Source organism: Paralichthys olivaceus, chromosome 16 (assembly GCF_024713975.1).
Source record: "Paralichthys olivaceus isolate ysfri-2021 chromosome 16, ASM2471397v2, whole genome shotgun sequence".
Taxonomy (NCBI): domain Eukaryota; kingdom Metazoa; phylum Chordata; class Actinopteri; order Pleuronectiformes; family Paralichthyidae; genus Paralichthys; species Paralichthys olivaceus.
This window is the reverse complement of record NC_091108.1, coordinates 16578464-16599134: the sequence shown is the minus strand read 5'-3', so window position 1 is coordinate 16599134 and position 20671 is coordinate 16578464. Positions and strand designations below refer to the sequence as shown.

Here is a 20671-nt window from a genome sequence, read left to right as displayed (position 1 = left end):
ACAATGGCTTGGTTTATACGCATCCATGCCAAGCCAAGCCAAGCCACTTCTTCAGGAGTGTGGAAGGGAAGGACTCTCCTTGCTATTGACTTTGCACTTTGTAACTAAGCAGAGTTTTTATATATACACAAAAAGGGTGTACAAGAAAAGCAAAATATCGGACAATTAAATAAAAGTCTTTTTCCCACAGGACATTAAAAGCATTTCTGTCAAAGAACAAAATTGTATTAACGTTTTAACCTCATCCTCTAAACTTTGAATCCAAAATCCCCCAATAGCTGCTGCTACTCTAAACAGTAAATTGGCTTTTCCTTTACCATGTGTTCCATAATTTTACTGTATGTAAACTATAAATACTCTGCTCTGCCTCCACTGCCACTTTTCCTGGTGGCTCAGCTCCCCCGACTAACAGTCCTGCAGAGCTAGCTCAGCTAGTTAAAGTCATATAACTTAATAACCATTACATCTAAATGTGGCAGTAATTACAATGGAGTATCTATTTGCCACCTATAGTTGAAATCAGATACTTCACACACATGCAAATGACTCCTTGAAACCAACATTTGATATCGGCTTATTTTTTAGACTTATTTCCTTCATATCTTAATTTTTAATATACATTTTTAAGATTGTTTATGTAAAGGCAACTAACATGTGTTTGGTTTTAAACAACCAAACATCCTTGGAAAATATGGTGGTTTGGGTTAAGGTTGGGGTTGGGAGAGTTAGTTCCTTTCACAATATAAACCACTTATAGAAAGACAGAAGCTTTTCACTGAAGGGGTCCAAAGAGCCTGAATCTCAAAGGTATATGTTGCCAACCATGGTACAAAAAGTACAAAAAACATGGTTGCCAAAGCTACAGACACATGGGTGCAAATAGCATCCTACTAATATTAAGACCTATATAAGGATGTTTTATTCATAACAAGGCCGCTCTCATCAAGAAGTAAACAAATATAATGAGAAATGTACATTTTGTTTCAAATAATCAGGGAAACCTTCTAAATAGCTGTTAAAATACTATTATCACATTATTATTCTAGTGAACTAGATTTTCGGCTGGGGTTTACTTTGAGCGTGTCACAGACAAACTGGCGACTCTCATCTGCAGCTCACCTTGAAACGAGAACAAACATAATACCAATGTGCCAGGGAATGTTTGGGCTGAAACCACAGAATAACATTTATTTCATTCAGCACCTGTGAAAATATCAGCTCTGGGAAAGGAAAAGACGTGTGGGCTGATTTGGTTTGCCCTCAATGAAGTCATTGTTAATGTCCAGAAGTATAATATGCTGCAGTATTATACAATTTAAGCTTAAAGTACAACTCCCTTTGGGTTTTACAGACGGGGTTGACAAATCAACAACCCCTGTGATTGGGCATTTGGGGTGGGCAGCAGCAAAGCAGACGCCACTGTGGTCAATTATTAGTAAATCTTTGTAAACATGTGACTTTTTATTTTTTGATGCTCGGTTTAGCAATCTGGTTTATTTACCATCAGTTTTAATTATTGATTATTGAGAAAACAAAGTCTTTATGAGGTTTTGTTATTGTGCCTATAATTGTTCTTTTGGGTGTCTTCAGTAATTGCATGTTTATACCTGCATGGTGCCAGGTCACTAACATACATTTTGTGCAAACCAGTCATTGGGGTCTGGTTTTAATCATTTTCTTGCAGTGTAATTTTCCCACATTTTGTGTGACATGAAAAAGGAGCTGATGAGACTTTGTTTTCTTTACAACATGCATGTTTGTATGAAAGAAACTTAAAGCTGCTGTGCCGTATATCTCCTGCTCAACAGTGGACATGCTGGGGATTTATTCTGTCGTCTCCTGGAAACAGCAATCTCACTGTCGAGGATTTAGAGTTCTGAAAGTTCAGGATCCTTTTTTACAGCGAGTGGTTGTTGCAGTTTAACACCATCACCGTCCAAGAATGTAAAGTTACCATAGAGCCTGAAGTCAGAATGTGTAATCACTGCTTGACACTCTTATGTGGTCTGGCTGATGGTAGACCTGTCAAGCAATAAGGGATTGTGTTCCAACCTGTGTCCTTACATACTGTATGTCGAAGGTGAGAAGCACAGCAGGAATAGATTTCCTACAGTATCTGTAACTGCAGTAATAAAAACTCAAACTGTGCAAAAACAGTGGAGGAAAGGTTTTCTCAGAAGAAATGGCACAGTGGTCTTTCACTGGAAATGAAGGGGTTTCCTTTTTTCTTAAAGGAACACATGCACAGAATTTGTTTCCAGACTCAGGACTAAACCAAACACCACATCCAAATCATCAGGTCCCCTCTCACTCATGACAGCATCCTCTTTTGTCAGTAAATATCATTAAGTGTCAATCTTTTCTGCTAGTATTCATTAAACTGTTGGTTGTAGGCCAAAGCAGAAGCATAACATTAGCAACTTGAGTCTTATCGCACTCTGTCGTAATACAGAAATGTTAGATAGTCTTTGATATTATACAACTCTCCTTGTGAGTTGTATTATAACCAATTTTCACATTTTTGCACAACTAAAAGAATCGATTTCCTTGAAATGTTGTACATGCGTTCATGGTCCCCAGAGGATGAATCAGACCTGGCTTTTATGGATTAAAAATTAAGGTTTTAATTTTCGTCTTTCGTGACAGTACATGGACTTATTTTTTACAAACCCTGCTTTTCTCAACCTCAGGTTTCTTGAAGGAGCTCAGGACTGTATGAAAAACAACAATGTCTTCCGTTTCTCTTAATGCTTCTAAATCCCACTAAACAGCATGAAAACCCTCTGTTCTGTTTGTTTATGTGGAAAAGAAAATCCTTACAGAAACCACAGCTGGACGTATAATCTTCTATGGATAAAGCCTTGTGTTGCAGGATCTGACAGAACAAGCCTGTTAATGATACACAATGTTGAATTTATTCATTTACATTATACTGTTAATTATATGATTTCCACAAGAGGTGGAGGAGATTTGTTTTCACTCTTTGTCTTTCTCAAGGTCTGACAATGTCTGTGTCATTAATACTCTTAAATTACCAGGTGCTTTGTTCATCCTGAAACTGAGTTGCTGTATTTGTGACAGAGGGAGAATAAATAGATGAACACCTGGGAAAGGGTGAACCACTGAATTGTTTTAAAAACACAATATACAGCACTTCTGCCTTCCTGTTATTTCAGGCGTGAATTAGTTTGAAACCTTTCAAAGCCTCGTTCATCTGGTAAAGGAAGAACAGGTTTTCATGGGCTAATGTCTCAGAAATAACTTTAAGTCATCTGGTTCATGGTTGGATTTGGAGTTACCAATGGATCAAATTTTGCACTTGGCCTTGGGAGGTTTTTCCTTCTTACTGGAAACCCTGATTCTGCAGCTGCGGACACAGGCTCCTGTACAACCACAGCTGGCACCTGCAGAGGGGAAGCAGACCAACACAAACCCTAGTTTCCTCTAAAATCCATCGACTCTGTGCTCTTTTCTTCATACGTATGGCGTACAGCTCTGGCCAGCATGTTTGGGTAAAAAAATGAGCTCACAATGTTCAAAGTGTCAAAGTCACATATAGATAGAAAGATAGATAGATAGATAGATAGACAGATAGATAGATAGATAGATAGATAGATAGATAGATAGATAGATAGATAGATAGATAGATAGATAGATAGATAGATAGATAGATAGATAGGGAGATCGATAGATGACTTTATTATTCCCCCATGGGGGAAATTAAGTTGTCATAGCAGCAGGTACACTAATAATAAAAAGACATATTAGAAAATAAAAACACAAGAAGACATATTAAAGGTACAGTGTGTAGAATTTTGTGATATCTAGTGTTGAAATTGCATGTTGCAGCTGAACACCCCTCACCTCACCCTCTCCTTCCAAACATGAAAAAGAACCCGTGGAAGCTTCAGTTGTCATAAAAACTTGAAGGTGTTTAGTTTGTCCAGTCTGGACTAATGTAAAAAACATGGCTTCCTCAATAGAGAGGACCCCTCCATATAAATATAAAGTATTTAAATATAAAGGGTCTTTTCTGGGGTAAAGAAAACTACAATTCATACAATTTAGATGAAACGAACTAGTGAAAACATCATGAGGATCATTCTACATTAAATTTCTGACAATAGATCCCTTTCACCTAAATTTTACACACTGGACCTTTAAAAGAAAAAATACCATATACTACGATATGACATAACACACCATAATATAAAAACAGTACAGGTGAATTTACAAGTATATATATATATATAATATATTTGGCTGTGCAAGATATTAGTGCAGACAAACAGTGACCTCCTGTATCGTTCCTTATTACAGCGTGGGTGAATGAGCCTGTTGCTGAAGCTGCTCTTTAGATTGTCCAGTGTATTTTGGAAGGGGGTGGGAAGCATTATCCATGATTGACAGTAGTTTTGCCAGTATTCTGTCCTTGGCCACCTCCTCCAGGGTGACCAGCTTAGAGCCAACAACATGCCCGGCCTTTTTCATCAGTTTGATCATAGAACTTGAACTTGAAAACTCTTTCTGAACTTGACATTACCTCCTCTAAGAGGGTTATGTATTCAACCCTGTCTGTTTGTGTGTTAGTTGGTTTGTTTGTGAGCAAGATTACACAAAAACAACTGAACATGTTGGAAGGATGGGTCAAGGAAGAACCCATTGAATTTTGGTGTGGATCTGGAGCAGCGGCCGGAATCCAGGGATTTTTGCTCACTTTCTTTAACATGGCAGTTTCAGGGTGTCAAGCTGAAATCTGAAAACTAGTCATTTACTACCATCAATGGGTTATTTTAAGAAGAACACAATGTGTTTTAACAAGGGATATTTTTTTTTAAAATATATTCAATGATGTGTGGCTTTGAATCAAAGCTATAGAGCTAAGAATGAACAATGAATGACTTCTTACAGAATCAGGAATTGTGGAAGGATGTTGGACATATAATTGGCCTCACTGTATAAATTGTGGCCCCTGATTAAGAAAAATCCTAGATAAGCCACTGCTTTAACTTTGCAAGGCTGTTTTTAAAATATTTTACCGTTTTCTCAGAGAATAATTAATGGATCTTTGAAATCCGGAGCAGCTTGATTACATTTTTTGGGCCTGGGCGGAAATTATGTGATCTTTTAGTAAAATATTATGCGACCTCTAGTTTTAGAATTGGTTTTGTTTGTCTAACAGAAGAATCTGGAGTCTACCCACCAGCACCTGTATGATTTACAGAAACAACACCCACACATTCTCTTTCTCTGCCTTTTTCACTTGAATATTATCTGCCGTGCACCTTCCCTCAGCCAAACAGTAATAAGATATCCTTATCACTGTCCCACCCATGGGCTCTGTAGGGGGGCGCTCACAGACAGAACAATCTTACAGTGTGAACACTACAATCAGCCTTGAACAGTAGCCTCTGTACACTAGTTTATAACAATGGTATCTGACAACTGGTTCTGCTCCTTTTGAATGGATGTGAAACTGGATACATTCATGCTAGAATGCACAAAAACCAGCTGCACTTAAGACTTCTTTAGTAAAACCTGATGAGGAAGTAGTGAATGGTAATAATTGTATTCATAAAAAGAAACCTAAAAGTAGATAATGAGGAAGTGAAGAGAAATTATGTAAAAAAATTGAAAGAGGGGGATGTAGCATGCCCATTAGATCCTAAAAACCAAACTGCCACGAGCTAAATGATGAGAGATAACTTTGGATGATGCAATTCTCTTCTCTGATGAGGGCAGCTGAGGTCCCGCGGAGGGTTGAACAGCCCTTTTTTTGCTGTGCTGTAGACGAATGATAACCTATCTGTCCCAAAACACGGCTCAGCTCTTGCACCCAAGGCTTGGCTCCAAAAACTCTGCAATCATTGGTTATGTAATAAAACATGTCAAGCTTGAGAAGGATGTGAACAAACTACCTTTAGATATTTGGACTTTTGGTGCTTAGTATGTGCTTCTGGAGGCATGTGCATGCACTTATATGACTTGAATTAAAATACAAGAAGAGAAAGTAGATTTTTTTCCACGGGTGAATCTAACTAACTAATAGTAAATACACCTGTCAATATTTTTCGACGGACAAAATATACTGAGCATATTGGCACAAAGTGTGAGCACGGTTAAGCTGACCTCAGTTATGTTTCCATGCCACTTTTTACTTTACATAAATTCAAATGAAGCTCTGAAGTACAGGCCTGTTCAAAGACCTTGACAACAGTGACCACCAGTGTTTGAATAAAGTACAACAACCAAGAGTGTAGTAAAAAAATATTTAATGAACAAACGTAAGCCTCACAGACTTCCTCAGACCCAAATGCGCTTAATAACATCACACAACAACATTCTCATTCACACATAAACTCACACATGTCCACAAACAGACAACTGCAATCATTACCCAAGATCAACACACACGTCTTCACATCTGCAAACACGACGGACACGGTTTCTTTTCAGTGGCTGGGTCGGAAGGGAAAGGGCATCCCCGTCATGAAAGGCTGAGCCGGGTACTGAGGGTGAGAGGAAGGGTGGGTGGCGAGGGGTGTGTGTGGGGGGTGTGAGGCGATAGGAGAGTGAGCCGAGTGTGGGCTGAAGGCCAGCGGAGGTGTGTGGATGTTGTTGTAATAGATCACCGGGCCGGACAACACCAACTGGAGCAAACTGGAGACACAGCGAGGAGAGGAAGAATAACAAAGTAATTCATTAGAACAATAATTTGTAAAGGGCCCAGGTTAAATTTAGATTAAATTAGAATTTTTTTTGTCAATGAAGCTGCACAGCTCAGTCTTACGTGAGAACTGTTATCTTTCTGGCTTCAAAATTGGATTACCCTTGTTAAACAGGCTAACTTCTACCAGTAAACTAACAGAATATTTTAGAAAGTTGGTAAAAGCATATGAGTTAAACAATAATCTCACTGTGACACTGGCAGGTTGCTTAAATAAATATGTTATTCCCCAGTTTTAAATTACGGGGATTTAATCTGTATTTGTTGCAAGTCGACTTGCAGTGATGTTTTAACAGAATGCTTTATTCAGCTGGAATGTTTACTAGAGCTCACTTAAACACCATTACTGTTAAATTCTAGATAGATACAATTCTGTGGAAATTATGTCCTGACAGAAATAAAACACAGATTTGGTTCTCACTTGTTGTGGGGGAGGCGGGAACAGATGGCTCTCAGATCCTCTATGGAAACAATATGACACGTAGTAAACGCTCAAACACCACTCGATGGAACAATCCACGTGACAAATGTACAATCCCACCAACAAAACAGTTACTTATCTAACCATCGATGGAAATCTGTAACTTTTCACCCATTTCCCCGTGCAGGTCTACAGCAATGAAGGTTTTGAATATAGCAAGTTATGTGAAAGCCTCATAATCATTTTGAATAGCGGAAAATGTACCAGTGAGGAAACTGTGATGCCGCCAGACGTCACCAAACATGGTGTAAAATGTACAGGTTGAATGAACGTGACACAATAAGCCTCAATAGATCTACAATTCCACAGAAGAGTAGAGACTAATATTAATGATTTGTCAATTTAAAAACTACCACATTTAAATATAGACATTTCCTTAAATGTTTGGTTCAGATTTTGTTGTTGGAGGACAGTAAGGACTAAAAGGACAGAGAGATAAACAGAGCTGGATTGGAATATCTCTTGCTCAATTTTTAGTAAGTGGAGGACAAACTCCAGTTCCTACCCACTCCTATATTCCTATCCACTACCTCTCCACCCCCCATATCCACACTCTTACCTCTCGAGCACAGCAGGGCTCCATTGGCCAAGGCCACCTGCAGGGCCTGTGCCAGCCTGTCCAGGGTCAGCTGGGACAACGTGTGTGTGTCTGCGGAAGACGTGTGCGTATGTTTGTCAGCCTGGTCCAACAGTCTGGAAAGGTCAGAGGTCAGCGCAGCCAAGGACTCCAACTGGAGCAGCGCCAGACGACCGAAAAGCCCCTTCTCATTTAGAATATTTGGCAGGAGCATGAGGACCTAAATGTAGCAGATTGACAATTGGATAACCTTCACTTTTTTGTACACTAACATGTAAAGTGAGTTCCAAATGTTCCAAAAAAAGTCTCAGACTTGATTAGTATACTGCACATCAATCTGAATTTAAGAACACACACATACCTGTAAAACACTTAGGTGAAGAGCAGAGAAAAGAGGCCCCGTCTCTTGCTCATTCTCAGTGCTGCCATTGGTCAGCACCTGCTTCTTGTCTCTCCTGTAGGTCAGCGGTGCTTTGACGCACCAACGCACCAAACCCCCTAAAGGTGTGACATCAAGCGAGCTGATTGGCTGGCTGCCAGAGAGGGGTGTGTTCAGGAAAGTGATCAGGACCAGACGAGGGTCATCTTGGATCCACGACACAATCATCTGGAGGAGTTCTAACGGAGGGGTGAGTTCCTCTACACACACACACACACGTTAAGATGACAAAAGAAATGCCAAAATTCATGAGATAATATTTAGGGTAACTTCTACTTTTAGCCTTTTAAAGCAACAGATTACAACAATCGCTCATCTATACTCAGGTAGGGGGCGTAATTCATGTTTTTATCATGTTTTAGTTGTAAATACATTCTTGGTTTGAGCCTCTCCATGGTAAGCTGTACACACATGCATTTGTTTACAAGCTGACAGAAAAGGAACAGGCCAAGGAACCTGAGACTGGGAAGGTTAAAGTATTATGTACAAATATGATACATAGTTTAATTTTTGCTATTACACTTTATTTGTCCCACCAGAGTTTCATGATGATATTATAAGTTTTTACGTAAGATTCCTAACTAAGTGTTAGGAGGAGCTGTGGCAATGACAGAGATGCCATTCTCCCTTTTATAAGTTTATTTATTTCTCTGTTAAAAAAACAACAATTAAAGAGATGTTGACAATGAATTGGTTCCGCACTTTTTTACAAAGATCAAATTCCATTTTATGGACATCCCAGTTTGTAAATATTTTTGTACATTTGTGTCGTGGCACCAAAGTACCTGATGTGAGGTCATAGAGGGTGGTGACGGCAGTGATGAACTGACAGCAGAAGCGTGGGCTGGCACTGTGGATGTTCTGAAGAGTGGGGACTGAGCCTGGCACCATGCTACAGTAGTCGTCTACCAGCACCTGTGCCAGACGTACGCAGTACAAACGGTGGGATCTCTGCAAGACACAAACACAACAACAGGCTTATGTTAAGTACATCAAATATAAAGAAATATAATATAAGAAATATAAAGATGCACACAAATCTCACAATTAAATACACATCTGTTTCAAGTATGTATTGCATGCCTGTTTTAATCCTCACCTGTAGCCAGGTGGCAGCGCATTCCAAGATAGGAATCCTGCCCACAGCGACTGCCATGGAAACCAATTTGCCTAAAAGTGCCATGCGGCTTTCATCAGCCTGGTTGCCTTGGAGACTGAAGAGGGCGGAGAACATAAGCTGACGGACAGTGTCACGACTCTGCTCCTGGAAACAGCTGCACATGATCTCCAAGAGCTGGAGCTCCTGGAGAGCGCTCATTCTCTAAAGGAAACGAGAAAACACAAATAATTCTCTGTTTACATTTGCGTGGCTGTGTGTTTCTTGCACACATGCATGTCAGAATCAAGTCTTACCCTGCCAGGGGTGTTTCTGTCCTTGGGTGCGTGCAGAATGAACTCCTCTACCAGCTCCACGGTTTTGGAGTCGACCTGAGGAGGCTGCCTCCCGGACTGCACCAGGTTACAGATGTAGATGTCCAAGTGGTACAGCAGCTCCTTGGCTGCACTCAGAACATCCCGAGGCAGCAGCGACTGACGGATGTCACCCATAGCACCTGACAGACCCACGTGAAAAGTGCCATTTCAATATGAGAATGTAAAGATGTTGCAGACTTTACTTTTACATACATCGTGTAATTTAAATATCTAGCTATTGCATGACAATACATTGTTCTCAGCCTATATTACAAAGAAGAATAATGAACAACCATGTGATGGGCTCAGATTCAAGGTTAATTCCAAACTAGAGCTAGGTAACAACAAAATATCAATAATTATCGTCAATATAATGTTCATGAAGAGCAATATGACAGATTCATTATATCAATATAAAGTTTATACACTGGACAAACACACTGAGGATCACACACACACACACACACACACACACACACCAATTAGTTATAAAGTTTATACACTGGACAAACACACTGAGGATCACACACACACACACACACACCAATTAGTTATTTCAGATTTGTAAAATGTTTTGTTGATTGTCATTAGAAGCTCATAAAGAAGAGTTTAAAATCACAACCTTCACCCAGGAGCAGAAATCTGTCCCGCACATAACAGAAATAACATTAAAACTTTCATCTTGATAACTATCAGTATCCACTGATGTGTAAAATGTTATCTTTATCTGTTACAAACTCGTGTGTCCCGAGCTGATCGTCAAAGTCAAAGCACGTTAACTTAGTTAGCATACTATCACTGAGAAGGTTATTCAAAGTGCTCTTCAGGCTAAAGAATAAGTACATATATTTTTAAAAGTGCTCCCAGCTGTAAGTTCACTGGTGTAACGTCACGTTATTCAAGCGGAACACAAGCCCCACATTGAGTCTGTCCCTTCCTGCTGCAGCTAATGTTAGCAAGGTTAGCTAAAAACATCCCTCTCCGTTCCACAACAACCCTCGCGACTCTATATCATCACAGGAGGCTTCTCTAGATCAAAACGTGCACTTAAACGAGCCCTTACCTTGAGACGTTTAATTTTACTTAATGAATTTGCCGACGATCAGGCTGGTGAGTGATCCCAGAACGACAACGGAATCACTTCCTGTGTCTACGGAAAGCTACGTGGGACAAACGCAGTGCGGTGGACATCCACAGCATGTGCTGCGTGAACGATGTCAACAAAGACTGTGGAGTCCGTGTTTACTCACACATTATTTTACCATTTCAAAACAACACATGCATGTAAAATGTACTTTTATGCATTTACGCTTCTCATACAGACTTATTATATATTTATATGTTATTTATAACTCAGCCATGACACCAAACAACGAATTTAGCTTTTTTTTATTTTTGTCTCGCACAGAATTGCGTTGTACAAAACGATTCATCTTAATACCAATAATAATAATAATTAAAGTTACTATTATTACTATATAGGCTGTTTTTGTCCACGTCCACATTTACATTCCTTTTTTTGTCTTAATACTATTTATAGATATTAGTTGTTTTGAATATTATATTATATATGCACATGATATGATATTATTGCTGATAGCAGTACTGTGTGGTGATGTGGTGGCAGCTGATCATGGACTATGATCACAGCAAGACTGCTTGATATAAATGTGCCTGCTCACATATTCTGACATTACTGACAATAACTCCATTTCAACTGTCACTGTTGCTCCCTTTGTCTCTATCAGACATTTTCTCATATGAATATTTTAAACATTGACACACTTCTCCATTATGTTAAAAACTGTTTTCTATTAAATGTTGTAAATATCATAATTACACGCAGCATCAATTGCACTTCTGTCCGTCCTGGGAGAGGGGTCCTCACATGTGGCTCTCTGAGGTTTCTACGTTTTTCCCTGTTGATATGTTTTTTTGGTAGTTTTTCTTACTCTTGTTGAGGGTTAAGGACAGAGAATGTCGCACCTTGTTCAAGCCCTATCAGTCAAACTGTGATTTGTATGGGCGATACAAATAAAAGAAGACTGATTGATTGAAAAAATACTAGACTTTAAAGTGGAGTTGCATGATTAATCGTCATGTGTTCTATGGTGCAATATGGATTTGATTGACCTTTTCCGTGTCAGACTGCAATGACTTGTAGTCGAGCTGTTTTCGCCTCTGCACAGAAACTATATATCATATTGGAAGTGACACTGTAATCCTCTCTAATCTACGCGGGGGCGCGCCCGCAGGCACCGGACCGCCTGCTGATGGAAGAAAAAAAAAAAAAAGGAAGCAGCGGTGCACTCTCTGCTGCGCGCTCCCGGCAGCACTTCGGTCCTGCACTTCACCGTCCCGTCGACTGATCCCGAGAATCCTGCAAGATGACCATCAACACCCTGACCAAGGGAGGCTGGCACCGGGATCAGATGGCATGCTTTCGAAAGGTAAGGCAAAATGGTCCATACCCCCACAGAGTGTTTATATAATGTGGTAGTTACTACTGCAGATACAGGTTTTTGCAAACTAATAAATGCATTGCTGTAAGAAAACAAATTATGAAGGGTGCATTTCATTCTGTGTACTATTCAAGTAAGTATTGGATGCATGGTTAAATATGTGCATCTCTCTCTCTCGCTCTCTTCTGTCTTTTTCTCTCTCCATCTATGTGTGTGTGTGTGTGTCCTCTTGACAGATGGAGAAAGTGATTGTGGCCATGCAGGACCCTGACATGGGCATGAAGATGAGAAACCAGAGGCTGCTGATCACTGTCATTCCACATGCCATGACAGGTGAGTTTGTGTGTGTACGTATGTATGTATGTATGTATAACATGTCTGTACCCCTTGCTGTCAGTGTGCATTGGCATCTGTGTGTGCATGTGTGGACAGGCACATTGCAGCCGGTGTTTGTCCCAGCGGTCATGCATAATGCAGCAGTGGATTTTGGAAAATAGCACAAGCTTTGCAGAGTAGAGGGAGAACGTTTGTCCTCTTTTCTTGACTTCTTTCTCTTTTTGTCTGCAGGTCGAGATGTAATTCAATGGTTGATCCAGAAATATAACATCTGTGAGGAGGGTAAGTAGCTTCACTGATAACTTCACTGTGTGCATGTGATAGAGGATGTTGAAGGGCCTGCTTGTGATTGTCTAGGTTCAGTGTGACAGGATTGTTGTGTGTCTATGCCAATGCGTTGCCGGGATATGGTGTTTTCTCTCTCAAGCTGACTTGGTGGTGTTTCCAGTAAACAGGAGCAGGGTGAATCCCAGAGGAATCCCAGTTTGATTAACTCACCTGATGATCTGGATTTGATTAAGGTCCCTGTGGAGATTTCCTCCTCAGGAGGAGGGAGGAGAGAGAAGAGCCAGTCAGCAAAAGAGAGTGATGATTAAAATGCTTTGCACGGCTTTTTACAGTTACTGCCAGTCAAAAAAGGAGGTCTCTTTAACAGATGAGTGGAGTGAAGATTGATGGGGCATTTCATCACTGGATCAAAGCCCTGATTTCAGAGAGATTGCTGGCAGCTGGAGTGTGTTACAAAACATGAGACCTTATAATATAGTTTGCCATTTGTTACAAATGAATACCTGAAAAAGACCAATGATTACTTCAAAAGTTTTGACAATTGGTCAATCACCTCAAGAATCAGAATCTGCAAAACAGTCCATTGATTAGTTTGGCTTCTGCTTCTTTATATGTGGTGTTTCACAGAGGCTCTGCACCTTGGAGGTATGCTGGTGAGATATGGGTACGTTTACCCTCTTAAGGAGCCAAGATCTCTTGTGTTACGTGCTGATGAGTCGCCGTACCGTTTCCAGGTCAGTCAATTATCCCTATATGCTTTCTGCCAAGCTAAATGGTCACCTTCTCTCTATCTGTCACCCTCTCCCTCCACTAGCCCACTTCCTAATCCCACACACGTCTGCCACTTTTCCATCACCTGCTTAAAAATCTATGTCCGTCAGAAATTTAAAAATGTCACTTGTTGTACTCAGACTCCTTACTTCTGGACTAGTACCCGATGGCCTGCCACAGAACTCGACTATGGTAAGAACAATGCCAACTGAAAGAGTTCCTATTAGAGTATGGAGGCAAAAATAATGATGTATCTTTGTGAAGGAATCTGTTTCACCCTCAGGTTTTCTGTTGTTTTACCCCATCAGCAATTTATTTGGCGAAAAAGAATATAAGGAAACAAGGAGAGCTGATGGAATATGAAAAGGTGAGAAAGTGTGTGTGTATGATGAATTATGCAGCAGCGAGTGTGCTGTAATGGGCCCATGTCATCTTTCCTTTTCTTATTTTAGGAGAGGTACAGTGTGCTGCACAAGAGGATCAACCACACCTGGGACTTCGTGGTGATGCAAGCAAGAGAGCAATTCAGGTACACACACACACACACACACACACACACACACACACACACACACACACACACACACACACACACACAGACAGACACAGACAGAGACAAACTTACAGTGTGATTTATCTTCAGAGCATCCAAACAGAGGCGGAAGGCCGACCGCATTGTTCTAGAATGTCAGGAGCAGGCTTACTGGCTCATCAACAGACCCCCGGTATGTTCATGTTACTCTAAATGACTCTACTGTACTCTATTTGATTCTACTCTATCCAACACTACTCTACGCTACTCTACCCAACGCTCTTCTACACAATGCTACTGTACTCCACTCTGCTTTAATCTACAATATAGTACTGTACTGAAATATACCTCTATACCATACTACACCAAACAACACCACACCACACCATAATTAACGATACCATACCATACTAGACAGAATATATAAAACAGCCAGAAGTCCCACTAATGTTCACCCACAGTCCCTTCTGCATTCAGCATGAAATATTTAACCCATCTGGAAAAAGCTTGAGCTGACAACAGGAGAGAGAGAGGGAGAGAGAGAGAGAGGGGGAGAGGGAGAGAGAGAGAGAGAGAGAACATCACTTTCTGTCCCTCTGCATGGAGACAGGGAGACAGACAGACAGACAGACAGACAGAAGGCTGGGGGTGGCAGAGGCAGGAGGCAAGAGGAAAGGGATGATGGGAAGTGTAGCAGTACTGTGGGAGTTAGAAGAGGGTGAAGCAGAGGACAAAGGTTTGGAGGAGGGACTCCATCTTGTCTGGCCCCTATGAATTAGGAACGAACGCATGGAGAAAAAGAAAGAAAGCGAAACCGGGTGCTAGTGGAGTGGAAAGCCTGGGGAAGGATAAGTGCTCACTCACACGCATCACATCTTATCAGACACACACACACATGCACACACAGTGACAAACACACTATACTTATTGTTGTGTGTATTTATGTATATTATTTTTTCCAGCCTGGGACACATAATATATTGGACATGGGTCTCGAGAGACCAAATAACTTCAGCACACGAGTTACGCTGGTCAGTGACATCATCACATATCTTAACTTCCTGTTTATATTCCACTCTGAACCATTAAGTTTAATAACACTTCGTCTATCTATCTATTTTCTTCTTGTTTTACTGCTTTCCCTCTATCTTTCTGCTGGGATTATTTCAAAGTAAGTGACCAAGTGAGGTACGGTATACTATAGAGTAGACAATTACAATATATTACCATTATAATCATGGATTTTATTAGTTTCAGGCCCTGACATGACATGATAGCAAATTCACTGTCCCACATGAGAATTGGCATTCCACAGATTATATCTTTCTGTGATTATGATTAAATATATATATTACATTCAGTATTTAATCTCAAAGGTAGACCATCAATGATCGACATGATGGCTCCCCAAAACTGAAGCCAAAGAGTTTTGATCACCCCCTGGTGGCTGGCTGCAGAATAGGGCGTAAACCCCACCTCCTCCATGAGAGCAACACATCAAATACATTTTTCTTAAAGATGGCTTCTGTCATTTTAGGTTGTTATTGTCACACTGACGTACCTTAAAGTTTCTATTCAAATTTGGATTTAATTTGATGTGATAAAAACAGGGTAAATTATTATGATAGACAGCTGAGACTGACTCGTGATTGGTCGATTGTGTGAGACCTTGATAACACAACTACATTCCCCCGATCACTGCAGGAATGTAGTGTCGTTCATCTTTATATACGGTCTATGATCAGAATATATCTTGTTTAATATTTAACACCACATGTTGTGTAGGTGAACAGATACAGACACAGATCAAATGATTTCACAGTATCAATGTGTAAAGATGTCAGCGCATGACCTAATCTGATGACGCTTTCCATTTGCAGAACTAGAACAGTGACTACTACAAAAGAGAGGTAAACATCATATATAATTCATATATCATCACTTTAAGTACATTGAGTGTATATTGTAGCTGTGTGTGTTTGTGTGTTTACAGATTGAATCCAGTAGAAGGGCCCTCGGAAGAAACCGTGTAAAGTCATCCATCTGCCTAGAGGGGTTGGTGTCACTTTGATGAAAGCACATATACAGACACACATTCACATGTACACACACACATAAGGACTAATGGATGTGATGCAGCCCGAACCAAAATGTACGTCTCTGGCACAGACTCAAACACACACACTCTATAGGGCTTAGTGCCCCCACTGTAAGAGCCACTAATGGATTCTTCCTAAGGCAAGTTGGAATTAGTGGCCATTAAGTCCTATGATCTGCAACACTAATACAATAATACTGTGTGTGTGTGTGTGTGTGTGTGTTTATGAGCAGTTTTGTGAAATACAGCGAGCAGTACCAGAATCACGATCCCATTATGCAAGGATGCCTTCCCAGTAACCCCTGGATCTCTGATGACACAGCACACTGGACAATGAACGCAGGAATGTGAGAGAACACTCACACATTATAATACACAATTTATAATAAATCTTTTCTACAGTCTATGATGGTACAATAGTAAACATACTCAAAAATCTATCTATTTTTTTCTGGTTTAAACTTTTTCACCTCCCTTTCATATTCAATCATATTAAAGTTTAAAATAAAGCATTAGCTTTTTTAATGCTCTTCTGCTAAATGCTAGTTTTTGTTAATGTTTGTGCTGTTGGTGTGTTTTTTCTATGAGCAGGGTGCCTACCCCGACACGTCTCCGAGTGGAGCGCTGGAGCTTCAGCTTCATGGAGCTTCTGAACGATGCCATGGGGCGGAGGGAGTTTATGACTTATCTGGAGAAAGAGTTCAGTGGTGAGCAAGAGTCATTAAAATGCTACTAATAGTTTACAAATGCAAAGACATAATATCCCCATACACAGCTGAGATTTTAAAGACAGTGGAAACGAATTCCTGGGTTGGCCTCCTGAATAATAAAAATATAATATAATACAATAATCACTGAGAAGCTCATTACAGTAACAATTCATTGTTATTACTATTTACCGCTAATTAATTCTTAAGTCTTATCAGGATCCAGAATTTCATCATCTTCCGTAATTATATTTTCCAGTCCCAGAGGTGAGAGATGGGTTGAGGAAGTGGAAAAGAAAATTAATTTCATGACTATCGGGAGGATGAAAAGAATACATAGGAGGGGTAGAGAGAGGAAAGGTATATGGATGTAAGAGGGAGAGAGGAAGCTCAAGGACAGAAGATGAGAAATGGGTTTTCTTACCCGCCCATTCTGCACTTTATGATATACTGCCAGGGGCCAAGGTTTTCCACAGAGGCCTCTCGTGCATTCAAATTCTCGTGTTTCACTTCATCCTTCATCACGTTGTTTTGTTGACCTCCGTCCATCCTCAGCTCCTCACTGTCTGTGTCTTTGCTCTCAGCGGAGAACCTGTGTTTCTGGCAGGCCTGCGAGGACATCAGACACGGAGAGAGCTCCAGGATCATAGAGAAAGTGGAGGAGGTGTACAAGTAAGTGTGACAGCAGGGGAACGTGCGAAAACACACTCTCACGTTTACTCTCAGGTGACGGCTGCTCTGTTGTGTGTGATTCAGAAACTTCCTGGCTCCTGGAGCTGCCCGCTGGGTCAACATCGACAGTAAGACCATGGATAAAACTCTGGAGGGGATCAAACACCCTCATCGTTTTGTTATGGACGACGCACAAATGCACATCTACTTCCTCATGAAAAAGGTCTGATCTCTGTTGTGAGCTGCATGACCATGAACCATATTCTAACACTGACAAATAAGCTTTCCAGGTTTTAAGTGATTCAACCTGAAAGAATCAGAAGCAAGAAAGCAAAAGTTAACGTATGCTGCAAATTCCACACTAGAGGAGAAACATTATATTGACACTGTTCTCGTATCGGTAACTGAAGTCACTGAAAGGCAGGGCAGTGATGTAAGAACTGTGTTCATTGCAGCATCATGTGTTGCAGACAGCAGTGGTTGTGTGTAGCAGCAGTGTTTGGCAGACCAGTGACTGTCTTGTCTCATGTGTGTGTGTGTGTGTGTGTGTGTGTGTGTGTGTGTGTGTGTGTGTGTGTGTGTTTAGGACTCCTTCCCGAGATATCTCAAGTCTGACCTATACAAGAACATGCTGGCCAAAGCTATTGTCCCCCAGGAGACCAAAAAGAGGTGACATCACAGTTACATTATTCTGCTTTTCCTTTAAACTCTCATTTATTCTCCAGCATCTCACTCTCTTTCTTCTCAGCGTGTTCCCCTTCATGAGACGCCAGCGCCACTCTAGCCCGTCCCCTGCACAGGCTGTCACCCACACGTCAGAGGAGGACAGTGCCAAGGGGGCCGGGCGAGCAGGTACCAACTCTGCAGCCGGCTCCAGTGTCTGATACCAGGCCAAAAAAAAAAAAAAAAGGTGTCAGACCCAATCACTGTCCGTCTCCATTGTCTCTGTTGGTCACCATAGTAACCATCCAAGAAGTCCTCTTAGCTTAGTGTTTCATCTCAAACTGAGACGAAGTCAGAGTCTTTCTTTCAGCACAGCAACACTGTCAGTGATCAGAGCATACAACAGAGCACAGGTGTTACTGTGTGATACTATCGCAGCTTCACATCTTATTTTCGAGCAGTGGGCAGCAGGGAAAAAAGCTTTTAGGACCACTGTTAAAGTCTGTACTGCCGCATACTCACCATGCATCTTCATCCCGTCTCTACAGAGGAGGATTAGGGTTGGACAGAAGATACAAAATGAGAAGGAGAAGATTTTTCTTTCCTTTTTCTGCATTTCGTCAAGAATAAAATAGAGGTCGAGACTAGAGTTGAAATGTCTCAAATTAAGTTGAACTAAATCAGAGGAATTTATGTTTTTAAAAATTAGAGGATGATTTTTCTTACTTTTCGAGAGTAAGGTTAAAACACTGCCAAAGTCAAACTAAATCAGAGAGAGATGTTGTGTTCTTTGTGAAAAAAATCAGAAAGCTAAGACTAAAGATGAGATGTTGAGAATAAAGCTGAAATGTTTAAAATCAAATTGAACTAAATCTGTATATTTATACTCCATCTTTTCAAGCTTGTGTGGTTTTCGCCTTCTGAACAGATGCACTTTTTCATTTTTCATTTCATCAATTCATCTCCACAAGGTGTTTTGTGTGGGAGTCATATTTGCTACTATTAGTACATTGATACATTCTTAAAAGTTCAACTTTAATCTCAATTTCAAATTAAGCCTTGATATTTCGACTTTATTCTAAGATGCAAAATTTCATATAGTCCAACTTTATTACTTGAAAAATGAAAGAAAACAACTTCCTGTTCTCATTTTGTTACTCATGCCTGGCTCTAACGCTCTTCTGTACATCTCAGTCCAGAACGTCTGCCTGTTGTTATTGAGATGAACTCCTAATACCAAGCCTTCCTCTCTCCCTCAGTAGCTTTTCTAAACTGTAGAATCCTCTCTCTCTCACATCCGTTTCAGGTGCAGGGGTTGTGTTTGTATAGAATAGTGATGTGTGATATGTATTTAGTCAGAAACTGGGCTCAGCATGTCTGTGAGTGTCGTACTATCGACTTGTTTTCTTCATTTCATGCTGGAGCTTCACGTTGTGATTGTTGTTGCTGTTAATTTTGCTCGAGCATGTTTTCATCCCAATAAAATGTCAACACAGTGTTCAGTGTTTTGTTGTGTTCTTAAGTTAACTGTGTCTAAGTGTATCAGGCTTTTTACTCTTACTCAAACACTTTTCTGTTCATTTGCAGGTTTTTACATAAAGAACCATTATTTGTGTTAGGATGTTTTGACTGTAGCAGTAACATTTGGTTCCAGTTTTCTACAGTGCCACCAGTGACTGAACTGCAGACTGTATACAAACATATATATTGTCTGAATCTACAAACTCTAACTGTCACTGTTCACTTCCCTCTCATCTTCCTAAGTAAGATGCAGTTTCTTCTTCTGGATTGGCTCCCTCTACTGGCTGCATGTGTTCGAAAAATGAACAAAGGTCTAAACCTTCCTCCCAGATTAAGGACTGAGTGTGAACAGTTCAAAGCTTTAAATTCTGACTTTTACTTCTCAGACTATTTGAAAAAAATATCCAGTGTTTAAAAAGAAAAAGAGAGAAAAAAAAGATACATTATTAATCATCATGAAACCCCTCACATTTATCTTGGGAGCCCTTGGGATGCTCCTACCCCCAGGATGGAAACCATAGCTGTAAATATAGCATGTAAATTCAAGATCCACACAAATACAGCCGGACGTAGACTGTTGTTGAGTGAAGTCCCCTTCTAGGAGACATCTCAGGTCAAAACAACACCGGTGTTACAGCAGGACACAGCTCTGCCTGTGTAAACAGTGGGATAGTCTTCTGTTGCCTTATAGAGTTTGGATTGATCTAGAAATATATCTGGCTGACAACCTTCATTACAAGCAAGTGTGGGGTATTAAAGATGCCGACAAGAAGAATGCAAGTTGCATCATGGGAAGTGTAGGACCCAGTGTTTCTGAAGCTTGACTCATGACTTGAAATCAGCATATCTCTGGCTATACTGCTTTGACTGTTCCTTTTTCAATTTGTCATGAGTGCCACAGTAAACTGCTGGGGGACCATTACA

General features: G+C 40.5%; 2 protein-coding genes across 2 annotated transcripts; one reads left to right on the top strand and one right to left on the bottom strand.

Moving 5' to 3' along the window:
- Window positions 1-6255: 6255 nt before the first annotated feature.
- On the bottom strand, window positions 6256-10935 carry ints15 (integrator complex subunit 15). The gene is made up of 8 exons (XM_020107501.2): window positions 10761-10935; window positions 9638-9837; window positions 9324-9545; window positions 9010-9175; window positions 8147-8424; window positions 7768-8005; window positions 7149-7188; window positions 6256-6660 (listed from the first exon to the last, which is right to left on the bottom strand). The coding sequence occupies exons 2-8, from the start codon at window positions 9830-9832 to the stop codon at window positions 6453-6455; spliced, it is 1347 nt and encodes a 448-aa protein (XP_019963060.2). The 5' UTR covers window positions 9833-9837; window positions 10761-10935; the 3' UTR covers window positions 6256-6452.
- Window positions 10936-11989: 1054 nt separating this feature from the next.
- Window positions 11990-19722, top strand: rgs11 (regulator of G protein signaling 11). Its single transcript, XM_020107506.2, has 17 exons — window positions 11990-12147; window positions 12396-12492; window positions 12727-12777; window positions 13411-13517; window positions 13695-13746; window positions 13863-13921; window positions 14007-14083; window positions 14198-14279; window positions 15049-15117; window positions 15973-15996; window positions 16080-16141; window positions 16418-16531; window positions 16776-16891; window positions 17476-17563; window positions 17648-17786; window positions 18150-18232; window positions 18312-19722. The coding sequence occupies exons 1-17, from the start codon at window positions 12085-12087 to the stop codon at window positions 18445-18447; spliced, it is 1419 nt and encodes a 472-aa protein (XP_019963065.2). The 5' UTR covers window positions 11990-12084; the 3' UTR covers window positions 18448-19722.
- The last annotated feature ends 949 nt before the right edge of the window (window positions 19723-20671 follow it).